The 15,599-nt window shown below is 39.5% G+C and overlaps 1 protein-coding gene across 4 annotated transcripts in view; it reads right to left on the bottom strand.

Annotated features, from left to right (window-relative positions):
* Window positions 1–4,922: 4,922 nt before the first annotated feature.
* enpp6 (ectonucleotide pyrophosphatase/phosphodiesterase 6) overlaps window positions 4,923–15,599 on the bottom strand; it is a 68,563-nt gene continuing 57,886 nt past the window's right edge. For all 4 annotated transcript variants that reach the window (XM_088344175.1, XM_088344176.1, XM_088344178.1 and 1 more), the window contains 3 exons: window positions 9,826–9,963; window positions 8,761–8,887; window positions 4,923–5,487 (listed from right to left, as the gene is read on the bottom strand). In XM_088344175.1, the coding sequence (XP_088200301.1) occupies window positions 5,270–5,487; window positions 8,761–8,887; window positions 9,826–9,963 (483 nt within the window). In that variant the 3' untranslated portion in view covers window positions 4,923–5,269. The remainder of the gene's footprint in view (window positions 5,488–8,760; window positions 8,888–9,825; window positions 9,964–15,599) is intronic.

The following is a 15,599-nucleotide window of genomic DNA, read 5'->3' as shown; positions in this document are numbered from 1 at the left end:
GCTGTTAACTTCTGGCTTTGTCAGAGCCCCACTCAGAGTGGTGCAGAAGCACAATGCAGAATCAGATTAGCACAGTGATCTTTATTTTGGGGCAGATACCTGACGGGGAGTCAGGTATTTAGGCAATAGTATCTAGAACATTAGAGGCAGCAGTGCTCATCTGAGAGGCGGGCGCAGGGTCGGTGATCCACCAGGCAGTCCAAGAATTCATTAGGCAGAACTCGTGATTCAGAAGGCCAGGCGTGGGATCAAAACACTGTATTGGCAAGGTTTGTCACAATGAGACTTGGAACGTGACAAAGGAGGCAATGCACTAGCACCGAGCCAAGGAGACTGAGTGCTTGAATGGGGACAAGGGGAACTCATGATTGGAGGGCAAAATCAAGACAAGAGACCAGGTTTGGGGTGGAAATTAGGGGTCAGTTGATCTATCAAAATATCAATATTATCGATACTGAGCATGTACTTGGATAAGATTGATACTACCCTTCACCAATTTCCTCAATTTTCCTACATGTACTGGACTGTCTCAGAAAATTAGAATATTGTGATAAAGTTCTTTATTTTCTGTAATGCAATTAAAAAAACAAAAATGTCATACATTCTGGATTCATTACACATCAACTGAACTATTTCAAGCCTTTTATTATTTGAATATTGCTGATTTTGGCTTACAGCTGAAAAAAACTCAAAAATCCTATCTCAAAATATTAGAATACTTCCTCGGACCAAGAAAAAAAATAATTTTATAACAGCAAAACTAAATCAAACATTTGAAAATGTCCATTGATGCACTCAGTACTTGGTTGGGAATCCTTTGCACGGATTACTGCATCAATCCGGCGTGGCATGGAGGCAATCAGCCTGTGGCATTGCTGAGGTGTTATTGATGCCCAGGATGCTTCGATAGCGGCCTTCAGCTCATTTGCATTTGTAGGTCTGGTGTCTTTCATCTTCTTCTTAACTATACCCCACAAATTCTCGATGGGGTTCAGGTCAGGGGAATTAGCAGGCCAATCAAGGACAGTGATACCATGGTCAGTGCACCAGTTACTGGTGGTTTTGGCACTGTGGGCAGGTGCCAGATCATGCTGGAAAATGAAATCCTCATTTCCATAGAGCTTTTCAGCAGATGGAAGCATGTAGTGCTCTAAAATCTCTTTGTACACAGTTGCATTTACTCTGGACTTGATGAACACAGTGGACCAACACCAGCAGCTGACATGGCTCCCCAAACCATTGCTGACTGTGGGAACTTCACACTGGATTTCAAGCAACTTGGATTTTGCTCCTTTCCAGCCTTTCTCCAGACTCTGGCGCCTTGACTTCCAAATGAAATGCAAAACTTGCTTTCGTCTGAAAAGAGGACTTTGGACCACTCTGCAACTGTCCAGTGCTTCTTCTCCATAGCCCAAGTCAGACGCTTCTTCCGTTGTCTTGAGTTCAGAAGTGGCTTGACCATGGGAATACGGCTATTGTAGCCCATTTCCCGGACACGTCTGTGAACTGTGGCTTTTGATACCTGGACTCCAGCTTCAGCCCACTGTCTTTGAAGCTCCCCCAAATTCTGGAAGCGGCTCTTCTTCACAATTTTGTTAAGGCTGCGGTCATCTCTCTTGGTTGTGCAGCGTTTCCGGCCACATTTTTCCCTTCCAACAGACATTTTGTGGATATGCTTTGAAACTGCACTCTGTGAACAGCCTGCTCTTTGAGAAATTTCTTTTTGTGTCTTACCCTCCATCAGGAGGGTATCAATGATGGTCCTCTGGACAGCAGTCAGATCAGCAGTCTTCCCCATACTTGTGATTTAGTTTACTGAACCAAGCTGAGTGTTTTTAAGGCTCAGGAAACCCTCGCAAGGTGTTTCGAGTTAATTAGATGATTCAGGTGATTAGTTGAATAGCCTACTTGTATACTTTTTCATGATATTCTAATATTTTGAGATAGGAGTTTTTTTCAGCTGTAAGCCAAAATCAGCAATATTCAAATAATAAAAGGCTTGAAATAGTTCAGTTGATGTGTAATGAATCCAGAATGTATGACATTTTTGTTTTTTTAATTGCATTACAGAAAATAAAGAACTTTATCACAATATTCTAATTTTTTGAGACAGTCCTGTATATAGTGCAGTTCTCCTTCACCCAGAGCCCTCGGAAACCTTTTATGTTCATGCCTGTTTGTAATACTGACAGGCACACCTTTAGCACCCCTCCCTACCTGGTCCGCTGCTGCATCTTGCCTGCCAAACAGTGGATCTAATGATTTGAGACCAGTTGGGTACCTGTCAGAGGAATAGGACAATAGTCAAATGATACCTGATGTCAGGGAAAGGGGGGTGGTGTTCTGACACCTTCTGGAAGTTCATACACCGTTTCTCTGAACTATGGTCTTGTGGTAAGCCATTTCTAATACACGACGAAAAAATTACATGACAGGACCAACTGGAAATAAGCAGCCAAATCTGATCCTAGAAGGCAATCTAGCCAAGACTTGGAAAAAGTGGCTAAAACGTTATACACTTTTTTTGTGCCGCCAGTGGAGTGGCGGAGATGTTCGAAGTCGTGCAGTGCACGGCAATTCTTCATGTGGTGGGAAGGAGGCCATAATAGTAAGTTTTTTTGCAGAGGGAGAACGAAACAAGATTGCTGATTTGAAGAAGAAATTCAAAGACTATTGTAAACCACAAAAGAACTTGCTATACAAAAGGCACGTATTTTTCACATGTGCACAAGGTCCAACAGAAACAATAGTTGCTTATGTCACAAAACAAAAGCATTGGATTTATGCAATTCACGCGGAAGAGAGATTATATCCACACAGATGAAGGCTTTGCATGATGATGTCAAAATGCACAAAGTTAACACATCAGGAGTATATAAAAAAAGGAGGCAGGAGTGCAAAAGAGCTCTCAACGACCAGTGTGAAGAAAATTGACTGTGACAGATGTGGCTTTAAGCGTAAGCAAAGAAAGTGACCAGCCTATGGTCAAACATTCAGACAATGTGATGAGAAAAATCCCTATGCAAATATGTGTCTTGCTAGACCCAAAAATGGAAAAGTCTCCTGACAATAAGAGTGATGAAGAGAAAATGTTCAATGGAACTGTGAAGATGAAAAGCATCGATGCTGTTTGTCAATGCACAATGTGATCAAAAGTATGAAGAGTGTTGGCGAAGACGTTACTTGCTCGCTGAGTGTTTAACTCCATGGACCAGACCGTGTATTTGGACAAAGAAAAAAATGAGCTGAAGAGAGCAGTTCAGTTGAGGACTTTTATTATAAAGTTACAAATTAAAACTAAACAAAATACTCTGGGCCTGACAAGGAGAAAGTCTCCCTCAGACAAGTCTGAAAATGTACATGTACATGCATATGCTTCTTTATATTCATTTTTGAATATTTTACCTTAACATAGTTTTTGCTTTTTTACAAACGTGAAAAGAGGCTGCATATTGCAGATGCATTGAGTCGTTATCTACAAGAGCAAAAGAGAATCTCCTGGAAGAGGAGCTGCAGGTTAACTGGGTCACACTACAATTGCCCCTTAGTTGAGGAAAAGCAGGAAATGTTTAATATTGCAACTACAAAAGGAACTAAAGGAAATGACAATGCAAGGAATGCCAAAATACAGGTACTGTACCACACAGCGTGCGACTGTTTAGGACATTCAGCAAAAAGATCAGTCTTGCTTCACTGAGAGCACAGATGCTCGACAAAATACACAAGTCCAACATAGGACTGGTCTAGGGCAAGGAAAGGGACAGAGATGTTGTTTATTGGCAGAGTATGTCCTCACAAACCGAGCAGGTTGTAGCACAATGTACTGTCTACAAGAGACAGGAAGCAACAAAAAGCCGCTGGTCACACATCAACTACCGCCAAGACCTTGGGAGAAAGTCAGCAACAAAGTATTTCAATGAAAAATCTCTGAATATCAGCTATGTATCGACTACTTCTACAAATCCTCGGACAAATAATGAGGCTGGCGCACCACCAGTAAGTAACGATTCCGTTTGCCAGATTTGGTATACTGGATGCTGAGAAGTACCTCAAAAACCTCAGCATGAAGAAAAACCTTTGAGAAGGGTCTGCACAAGTAGTTATCCTGCTCTAAATTCTTGTCCTGTGTCAAGTCATTTGTAATACAAGACAAAACATTACAGAGGAGAGCCTGCACCCCCCCCCCCATGGCTTCAAATATGACTGTCACATTTGAAATTTAAAAATGCTGCGAAGAAGTTCAAAAGTGTGAGCAACGAAGACAACCGATTTCATAAGAGATTTCACAACTTTTCATTTATCATTCATCAATTTGTTTGAGGCCATTTGTTTACATGCTGTTCAAAAAGGAAGGCACAACTGGTTAAAATAAATGAGAATTCATTTCTAGAACAACCCGCTTCAGAGATCCCTTAGTATGTAGCCAATGGCATGACTCGTTAGCATGTAACCATTAGCAGGACTTGTTCAAATGTAACCGTGAGCATGTATGAAATAATCTGCATTTATATAGAGCTTTTCAAGTCAATGACTTCCCAAAGCGCTTTACAGTGTGCTTCACATTTCCCAATAGCTGCCTTGTATTGCAGCCATGTAAGACGCTAACCTGCTTATTGGGGGTATTAGGGGTTCAGTGTCTTACCCGAGGACACTTCGACATGTAACACGGACAAGCCGGGATTCGAACTGGGATCCCTTGATCCCAAGACGAGCGCTCTACCTCCTGAGCTACTCCCATGTAGCCGTTAGCATGACCCATAAGCTTGTATCCATTAGCATGACTTGTTAGCACCTAACCGTTAGCATTACTCATTAGCATCTTTTGCTCAAGGTTACACTTCCAGTGGGTCAGTGACTGACTTGGGCCACTCTTACCAAGCCTTTCCATTTAAAATGAATGCGTCCAGAAATTTACCAAGGAAGAGAAGCCAGCCAAACTTTTAATGGAAGATAGAAAGAACAACAAAACACTGGATTATAATAAGATGCCCATTGCGTGGCAAGCCCCAACTAACAAGATAAAAATAATTGCACAGTTAAAAAGTACACTCAAAATACGTATCTGTAGTTTACAGTATTACTTCCTAGGATATTGCTACTAAATCATACCTATTTATTCATATTTTTTCTAGCAATCATTTTTTTAAAATTTCCAACCAAAATATAGAATTATAGTTATATTGTTCCGACTCTCGCTTGATTTCAGCTACAAATTTGCAGCGAGTCAGAAAAGAGACAAAGCTAGCTAGCTTGCTAAAACTATTCAAATTCAGTTTTTAAGTGCAATTAGTCTGAAGACAGTTCCTAATAAAGCCATCCAGCACGTCCACTGCAAGGTAGGCAATTGCAGACTAGAACTGTTGAAGAGGTGCTCAACCCGAGGCCAGGATCCATTATTCGGCAGAGGTTTCACTCTTAGTGTATGACACAATATGTTGTAGACGTCCACAGCTCGGATTGGGGCCGCACGCAAATTCTGCTTGAAGTCTGCACAAAAACAAAGAGACATGATCACACTTTAGTTGATGCTCACTCACTTTCACACAGTGTTCATACACCATGGCCAAATTCGAGCACTTTCAAAGCCAATTTCTCTATTGTTTCCAGGACCCTCGAAGAAGAAATTCAGCACCGAGAAGTGCAAGAAAAAAAACAAGCTACTTTTAAATATGTCTATTCGATGTTGCCAAAGCCAGGCAACACTCACACAGAAACTGTAACGGTATTTCTCTCTCTTTAGCTGTCTTTTTCTCTCTGTTTTTTTTCTTTTTATCTAGTTTTATCTTTTTACTCTCTTTATCTGTTTTCTCTCTACTTCTCGAATTTTGTCAGCCTTCAACCCCATTTTCAGGCTCCTGAAATTTTTTTAATCCAATATAGCTTTCAACCTTTGCCTTAATAGAATTTTTCTTACAATCCCCCTGAGATTCGATCTGCAACCTCAGCTGAATTGTTTAACTCTCTAAACACACTTCTATTCTATAGCATATAAATGACCTATATTTTATGTTAATATCCGTGTATTATTTATTACTGCAGAATCCATTGCAGCCTAGTCATCCTGGAAGGTGGATAATCTCATGTGCTGTCCCATCTCAAGGTTTCTTAATTTTCCTTCATTTGTTGAGGTTTTTGAGTTTAATTTTCCTTGTCAATCAGTGTGCCCCACCAAGATCAATGACTCGCGCAACTTTTTTTTTCTTAATATCCGACAGAACTGTTATTTTACACCAGTCCGAATATAGAACATGGATATACATTGAAATCGTATAATTGATATCTTCCACTATGATTGTTCATCAATAAACAAAAAAAAATAATTTGAGCAACATGTGGAGAGGCCTGTAGACATGACTTCAACTTTTTACCACAGGAATCAACCAGAATCAACCATTCTTCATCAAGAATGAACTACAATCAAAAAACAAATGATATGGACAGCTACCATGCCATTCGTCAATTAAATCTTATTGCAGAAAATATCAAAATTTGAAATAACAGCAGCAAGGCAGAAGGCTACATGAAAATGAAATTAAATGATCTGTATTTATATAGCGCTTTTCAAGTCAAGACTTCCCAAATCGCTTTACAGTGTGCTTCACATTTCCCAATAGCGGCCGTGCAGCCATGTAAGGCGCTAACCAGCTTATTGGGGACGTTAGGGGTTTAGTGTTTTACCCAAGGACACTTCAACATGTAACACGGAGGAGCCGGGATTCGAACTGCGATCTCTTGATCCCAAGACGAGCGCTGTACCTCCTGAGCCACTGCACATTTAAAAAAAAATAATCATTATTGTTTTGCTGTGGGCTCACGTGCCACAGGTTATCCCTTCACATGCCACTGCTGACACTCGTGTCATAAGTTGCTGACCCCTGATCTACAGTATTAATAAAAATGTTAACATTGAACTTATGTTTCCCTGTAAAAAAATACTTGATTTATTTTTTCATCAGGAACAGATCATTACATTTTTTGTAAACATTCAATAAATACCAAATGAAACAAGTATATCTGGAAAGTCCTGTAAGTCATTGTTGCACACTTAGAAGGTTGCCGTTTTTGTCAAACAGTGGTGCACCCAAAATTGTCATTTGAGATTATAGCTGCAACTAACAATTGTTTCAATAGTTCGATGAAACTGTTCATCAATGAATCTGATTTTTAAAAAACACATTTTAATTTCCCTTCGAGTGGGATGAGCGCTATCAGCTTGTACTTGGCCAAGACACACCACAGGAAATGGTGCCTCTACGACCATAGTGGTTAAAGGATCCACCCACCTATTCATTCAGATATTAAAGTCTTCGACAGATAGAAAAATAGTGCACCAAAACAGCGGAATATTTTATAACATAAAACAATGAAATATTCAAGTGTTTGTCAAATGGCTTTACAATAAACAAAAGTATATACAATTGAGTTTTATACACCTGCAAATATGCAAGATATTTTATGAAAACTGCCTCTGTCGGACTAAAGTGCTACTACAAGCATGTCCCCGAAACTCCACTCTTATTTGCATTGAATTATTGAAGTGCAGCCCATGCAAATTATTAATTTATTACTGATTGAATGGTTCATTGTTTTTCCAATTAATTCTTAATGTTTTTTATTTTTAGATATGTTTCTGAAGATATTTGAGGACAGTGAAATGTTTGTATCAGATTTTATTGTGAAAAATTTGATTTCCCCCAACTTAAGCAGGCGTCTGTCAATAAACTTTTTCGAGTATCAAGCTACTTTTTGTTACTAAGCGCAATATGATATGAATTTCTATAATAGCAATTTGGTTAGATGGCTTGCTAAATAGCTAAAATTGTAGGTTCATAGTTAGCTAGAAAAGTAAACAGTAAATAGCCGGACAGAAAGTTAAAAACAAAGCTGGAATGCTAGCTAGAAAGGAGGCCAAAATTTGTCTCAATAACTAGCAAAAAAAGGTAAAATGTTAGCTAGATAGCTTTTTATGTTTTTGCAAGCTATCTAGATAGTTTGCAAAACAGCTAAAAAGGTAGCCTGGTAGTTATCTGAAAAGGTAAATAGGTACATAAAAACTAAAAAGGAAGCTAGATAGCTTGCTAAAAAGTAAAAAGCCATCTAAAAAGCCAGATAAAAAGCTAAATAAAAGCTAGATAGCTAGATAGAAAGGAGTCTAGAATTTAGCTTGATAACTGGAAAAGGGTAAAATGTTAGCTAGATAGCTTACTAAATAGCTAAAAAGTTAGAAAGATAGCTAGCTACAAAGCTAAAACGGTAGCCTGATAGCTTGCTCATTCGTTTTTTAAAACTCATAAATTGGAATTTAGTTTCTTGTATTTCCTGTAAAACCAATAAATTAAAAAAAAGTAAAACATACATTTGCTTAATACACAAATAGATACCCATTCTACTCTCTTAAATGCTTGAAAATACAGTAGTCATCAATACTTGAATAGATTTTTTTGGGGGGCCGTGAAGCCAATGAATTGAATTTTATTTAGTTGAATTTCTAAAATTACAGCTTATCATGGTATAACTATGTTGATACTATGTTATTACCAGGTAATTATTTTTGAAATTGTGGTTAAATAGACTTAATGAACCAATAAAAAAGGAAAAAAACAGCACTGGTGGGTTATTTTCTGAACAGGTCCGCAGGCCCCCTCAACTGTCCCTAGGGGTCTTTAACGTGGTGCCCAGACCATGGATGTGGCGGTCCTCAGGTGAATTTAGTTTGAGACCCCTAAGCTTAACGGTTTAAATGTAAATTGTTGTTGGTACCAGGTCCAGCAGCCAGGAAAAAGCCAGCCATATCTGGAAAATCATTGTCATAGCCATGCCAACCCTTTTGCCAAGCCTTGGGTTTCCCGCTGGAGTCATTTTTCCAGAATGGTAGAGCTTCCTTATTCTAGACAAAACACATTCACAAGTGTAAAACAAAGAATCAGAATAAAACAAACGCTAAGATGTAATAGTTACCTTGTACCGTAACTTCCGGACTACACAACCTGATTAAAATATAAGGAGAAGCTTAACTTTTAGTACCAAGCCACACCAGAATTAAGCTTTAGGCTTAACCAGCAATAGTAATGAATTCACATTGATTTCTCACATTTAAAAAATCAGCAGGAAAATGTCTTGTACAGAAAAGTAACACATTGTGCCAGGGTTATGATGCTAGTTTTCAGATTTTGTCCGCAGCTGTCAAACGTAATCAATCGCCTAGGGCAGCAGTTTGTTACTAATTAGCGCCAAATGCACCCAGATTGATATGAAATTCTGAAATAGCAACTTAGCTAGATGGCTTGTTAAATAGCTAAAAAGGTAGCTTTAGAGTTAGTTACAAAGGTGAACTGGTAAAAAAACTAAGTGAAGCTAGAAATTAGTAAAAGCCACCTAAATAGCCAGATACATAGCTAAAAACTAAATCGAAAGCCAGACAGGAGGCCAAAGTTTATTTTAATATCTAGTTAGCTAGATAGTATGCACGGAATGTAAATGAATGTAAATGAAGATTGCTAGCTACAAAACAAAAAAGATGGCCAGATAGCTAGCTAAAAAAAGCAATTGTTATTGCAGGTGTGTAATAATATGACACACCTGTGCCCAGTTCAAACCCTGGTTGGGGTCCTCTGGTGGTAGAAGGTATGTCAGACCCTAACAAAAAGCCCGGTGCGCATCCAAAAGTTCCGCGAAAACCCTTGCGACCATCCATCTTGCGAAAAAAAAAAAAAGAATAACCAGCATCGTATTATACGCCGCAGTGTTTAAAACGTAGGAAAGAAGTGCTGGCTTGTAGTCCGGAATGTACGATACATTTACTTAGTTATTTGACACTTGATATACCTGGACAATGAACCAGCCTGGCTCGGCCACTAGTGTAAGAGGGGCAACAAACTTCCCTCCTTTATAATGGAAGCGTTGGGGAAATACCCCTCTGGTATAGGACTGCATGTTTGGGACCTTGGACAAAGCCGCATGTACCTAAAAAATAGAGCAAACATTGGCTTAGTGGCTACATGTAGTGGTACCTCTAAACTTGAGAATTTCGGTTAAAGAGTTTTTTTTTTTTTGAACAAAAATCTCAATGGTTAATACACCTTTTTCATGGCTAAATTCAAGCACTTTCAAGGTGTTTAGTGATATTTGAGACGATAGAGAGTACTGTATATTTTATATATATATATATATATATATATATATATGTAAAGCAGAAAACACACACACACGCACACTTTTGGAAAGTGGGAGGAAACCTGAGTGCCTAAGGGAAACCCAAGAGAACATGCAAACTCCGCAAGAGGAGGCTGGGCCTCCGAACCCGGGGGCAGCGCGCTAACGATCCATCCATCACTGAAGAGTTAATATCTTTAATTTCTATTGTTTGTTTGTTCTTTCAGGGATTTTGTGTTGTCATGTAACTTTAAATCTGTTCAGTGTAAAAAATATTGTTCAGTATTTTACAAAATTTTCAAACATATGCATAATAGCCAAAGAGGGTTCTCGAAAAAGAGCCGGAATTCTTGTGACTAGTCTGTTAACTTGTCCTCTTGGATCCGACCGGAGGGAACAGTGAAGCTTCACATGACATTTCAAAAATAAAGGAATGAATCAAACATCGAGGTCATTGTTACGTACACTTTTAATTTCTCGCCATTTAAAGTGTGGCCTAGCGTGTCAGACTGCCAGGAAATGTGACAATCGCAACAATTTCAAGCATTTTTAAGCACTTAACCCACAATTCTAACATTTTCCTGACCTTGAAAACACGATGATAAAATTCCAGCATTTACAATGATTTCAAGCACCTGTACAAGCCTGATCACTCACTCACAGCTGCGCACGAGTTGAAAACTTCTCGAACACAAAGTTGCCAACAAAACAAAAAAAAAAGTCCAAATTGAGAATTTTTTTTTTAAAGAAAAAAAATGTCTTTTTTGCGTGAGTCAACAAGATTAAACTCGACAGAAACAACGGAAGGTTCCCGAAAGCCAAGGTGACACAAGGTTAACTGCTACTGCGTCAGAACCACGCCAACATGGGGCAGAGGAAGGCTTTGACAGCCGCTGACGGTGGTGAAATACAAAAGACGCTAGACTTTTTACCGGAGAAGATCGCCGATATTAAAATACAGCAAAAAGCCATCCTGATCCTTATTGAGAAGGTGAATCAGCTGCGACTCAAGAACGCCAAGAAGGACAGGGGGATCGCGATCGGGAAGATGGAGCAGCGGGTCGACAAGCTGGAAAAACACACGGGGATCAACGAAGTGATCGTCACAGGCATTCAAATCCAGCCGTGCTCGTATGCGGGTGCGGTGGCCGCGAGTGTTGGGGAGCCCAGCGACAGGGAGACCAGATCGGTTGAGTAACAGGTTGCGTCCTTCCTCCTTAGCACAGGGATCAAGATCGACCTGGGACACATCGAGACCTGTCACCCGCTACCGAAGAGGAACGAGAGACCGCCGGCCATAATTATGAGGTTTACAAATCTAAAGAACAAAGTCGCATTATTAAAACAATGACGTCAATTGAAAGGAACTAAAGTTTTCATTAATGAGCATATGACTAGGAAGAACTCGGACATCGCAAGGAAAAAAAAGACTCCTAAAAAACATGGTAAAATCCAACTCACTAACAGCAAAATTTTCATAAAGCGGGACTCCGGAAGCTGCAAAAGTATATGCAAGAACTGGACAAATACAACTTAATATCAATGGATCAAAGTAGACATGAATTGTATTAACAACTAAATGGCAATTACACCAACATCCCAAAATACACCTGGGAATGACATGGACATGTTTTTGACTGATAGTGAACTGGGCCTCCATCAAACTATATTAGAGCAAGAGATTTAGTGAATACAGTGACGATGACAATTTAGAACTGGATGATCAATTAGACAAGGGCAACCAGTCTCCATCATTTATCTCAAGTAAGTGTATGTATGATACAGAAAACGAATATAATAATAATGTTAAATCAGAAGGGACATTTTCAATGATTCACATTAACAGTAGAAGTATGAATGCAAAATTTTGGAGCAATTTCAGAATACCTGCAGCAATTTGAGAACCCATTTAGTGTTATTGTAGTCTGAAACCTGGTTCAATGAGGAAAAGTGAGTTGATTTTGAAATAAAGGATTATTATTTAAACTATGTAAATAGATCAAATAAAACAGGAGGAGTCGCTATATACGTTCACAAGAAATTTAAATTTAAAATAATACACAACATGTCAATGGTTCTGAATGATTTGCTTGAATGCTTAGGATTAGATATTATAAATGAAAAAAGGAGAAATATTATAGTCAGTTGTGTATCCAAATCACCGAGCTCAAGTTTAGAAATTTTCACAAATAGGGCTGAAACATTGAGCAATAAACAAAAACTCATTATTCATTTGTGGAGATTTCAAAATTCACCTGGTGAATCCAAACAATCATAAAACCACTGATGACTCTATTAACAGAATGTACACCCTGAACTGGTTGCTAGCCAGTCGCACGGCACACAGAGACAGACAACTCACTTGCTCATTCACACCAAGGGACAATTTGGACCGGCCAATTACCCTGACATGCATGTTTTTGGAATGTGGGAGGAAACCGGAGTGCCCGGAGGAAACCCACATTATCAAATCCAGACACAAAAAACTCTGAAAAGTTGCCTGCCCAGCCATAAGGTTGCCTGCCCCATTTTTCACAAATTGAAATGCAATAAGACGACTAATCGAAAAAAAAAAAACGGTTGTTGCAAAGAACTTTGAATTGATCATCAGAACATATAACAGAACAACACTTTAAATTTAAGTTTATTATAAATATAATAACTCTACTTATAACATTCATTGCATGGATATGTCATCGCTGTTTTCCATCCGCCATCAGTATGTACCTGTATTTACTCATCTTCATTCCTGCAATGTTTGCGTTGCGTCGTCCTCTTTCCACGATGCTTTTAATTTACGTTTACGTTTTGTAGCGTCACAAATTTTGTTAGCTTCTTTTGAATATTTCTTCTGGGGCTGAGGTTTTGGCTTGATTCCTAACCACTTATCCATTGTTCTTGTGTTCTCTGTGCATCTACTTTGGAAAATGATATGCAAATGCACGACCTTATAACGTTCGGGAAAGTCCGGATGCACGAAGTTATTCGATGCAAGCTTCTGATTGGCTGTCGAGTATGCAAATTGCCTAACAAACCGAAATTTCGAAATTTCCAAACCGAACGAAGATTTCGAAATCGGAATAAAGCAAACGTCTGATTTGAAAATAAAAAAATAAAAATAAAAAACCCAAAAGTACGCCTGACATAAAAGATGCACGCCCCGGGCATCCAGGCACATGTTATTTCAGACACTGATGTAACCAAAACAACATTGTTATAATAATGATTATTGTTGTTACATTAATGGTAATTATAATTATTATAACGTCATTGTTATTGTCATTTTTGGTGACTGAATGATATAAGGTGATGACTAGCATTATAGAGTTAATAGAGGGGTAAAACTAAATTAATCTGGTAGGATGAAAACAGTGATGAAGTGGTGATACTGATGATAATGAAGAGACTGCATCCACAGAGCCAATGTGAGAGGTGTTATTTGTTTGTAAATACACAGAAGAGCTAACTGTGGAACACTATTATTAATCAAGTCAAAGGGGTAAGATTTAATAGGCAACTGCTTCTTCCTACTCCCTTCAAACGTGTACGATAACACTGTTTTTTTTTTCGATTTGTTGTTTTGTCATGTTCGAAGAAAAATGTAATTCAAATATAACAAAAGGAGGGGGGGAGTTGGCGGAGGTCACTCTCGGGCTGCGCGACGAAGCGAGTTTCGGCAGACGCGGCGTCACACGGCGCGCCGCGAGAAAAGGCGTCGGGCGTGATCGGGCTACCCCCGTAACTGGGGGGAGCCCGCTTGTCCGACGACCCCAGAAGAGACAAAGAGCAACAAAAGATGAGAAAAAAAGACACAGAGAGTGAAAGAGGCAAACACAAAGTGTGAGAAAAGGGGTGGAAAAGAAAGAGAGAGAGTAATAAATACAAGTACAGTGTCTTTGTTCGAGGCACCTGGCTTTGGCAACATCAAGTTAACATATTTCAACCTGCAGCTTGTTTTTCTATTGCGCTTCTCTGAGTGTTATCTCGCGGGCCGAATTCAATCCCTTAGCGGGCCTGATTTGGCCCGCGGGCCATCTGTTTGACACCTGTGCCCTAGGCCTACATATGTAGGTGAAGCCTATCAAGAGCAAGGGTATTTAAGGCGGCCAGTTGCAAGTTGTTCTCCACTTTGCATCTTCTCCGAAGAGTGGCAACTTGGGAAAACAAAGATTGTTCAACACCATGGTTTAGGTGAAGGATAGAAAAAGCTAGCTCAGAGATTTCAGTTGTCAGTTTCCACTGTGAGGAACATAGTGTGGAAATGGAAGCTCACAGGCACAGTTCTAGTTAAGACCCAGATTGGCAGGCCAAGAAAAATCTGAGATAAGCAGAAGCGAAGGGTGGTGAGAAAAGTCAAATTCAACCCACAGACCAGCTCCAAAGACTTACAACATGATCTTGTTGCATATGGTGTTACTGCGCATCATTTAACAATTCAGCGCACTTCACACAACGAGATGCTGTATGGGAGAGTAACGCAGCAGAAGCCTTGCCACAAAAAAGTCACTTGAGGTATGCTAAAGCACATTTGGACAAGCCAGCTTCATTTTGGAATAAGACTGTGGACTGGTGAAACTAAAATTAAGTTATTTGGACATAACAAGGAGCATAGCATGGTGGAAGAAAAACACAGCATTCCAGGACAAACACTTGCTACCCACAGTAAAAAATGGTGGTGGTTCCATCATACTGTGGGGCTGTGTGGCCAGTGCAGGTACTGGCAATCTTGTTCAAGTTAAGGGTCGCATGGATTCCCGTCAGTATCAGCAGATTCTTGCGAACAACGTTCTAGAATCAGTGACAAAGCTGAAGTAGCACCGGGGCTGGAGACTTCAACAAGACAACGACCCCAAACACTGCTCAAATTCTACTAAGGCATTCATACAGAAGAACAAGTACGTTCTGGAATGGCCATCTCAGTCCCCAGACCTGAACATTATTGAAAGTCTGTGGTGTGATTTAAAACGGGCTGTCCATGCTCAGAAACAATCAAACCTGACTGAAGTGATGTTTTTTAAAGATGAATGGTCAGAAATACCTTCAACAGGAATCCAGACCCTCTTTGGAAGCTATAGGAAGCATTTAGAGGCTGTTATTTCTGCGAAAGGAGGATCTACTAAATATTGTTGTAATCTTTCTGTTGGGGTGCCCAAATTTATAGACCTGCCTACATTTGATGAGGCAATTACTGCACATTTTCTGTAAATCCTATAAACTTCATTTCACTTCTCAGATGTCACTGTGTTTGTCTGCCATTTGATATATATAACTGAAAATGCTGATCCGAACAACCAATGATTTATGAAGGGTAATCTTGAAAATTATCTCACACACACACACACACACACACACACACACACACACACACACACACACACACACGAGCCAACCATATCCCCCTAGTGGGAGGTGGCTAGAGTCAAGAACATTCACATTTCTTACTTTTT

The sequence above is a fragment of the Urocampus carinirostris genome, chromosome 9, assembly GCF_059441175.1.
Source record: "Urocampus carinirostris isolate Australia breed hairy pipefish chromosome 9, RoL_Ucar_1.0, whole genome shotgun sequence".
NCBI lineage: Eukaryota > Metazoa > Chordata > Actinopteri > Syngnathiformes > Syngnathidae > Urocampus > Urocampus carinirostris.
Note: the sequence above shows the minus strand (reverse complement) of the source record. Positions and strands in the feature narration are given on the sequence as shown.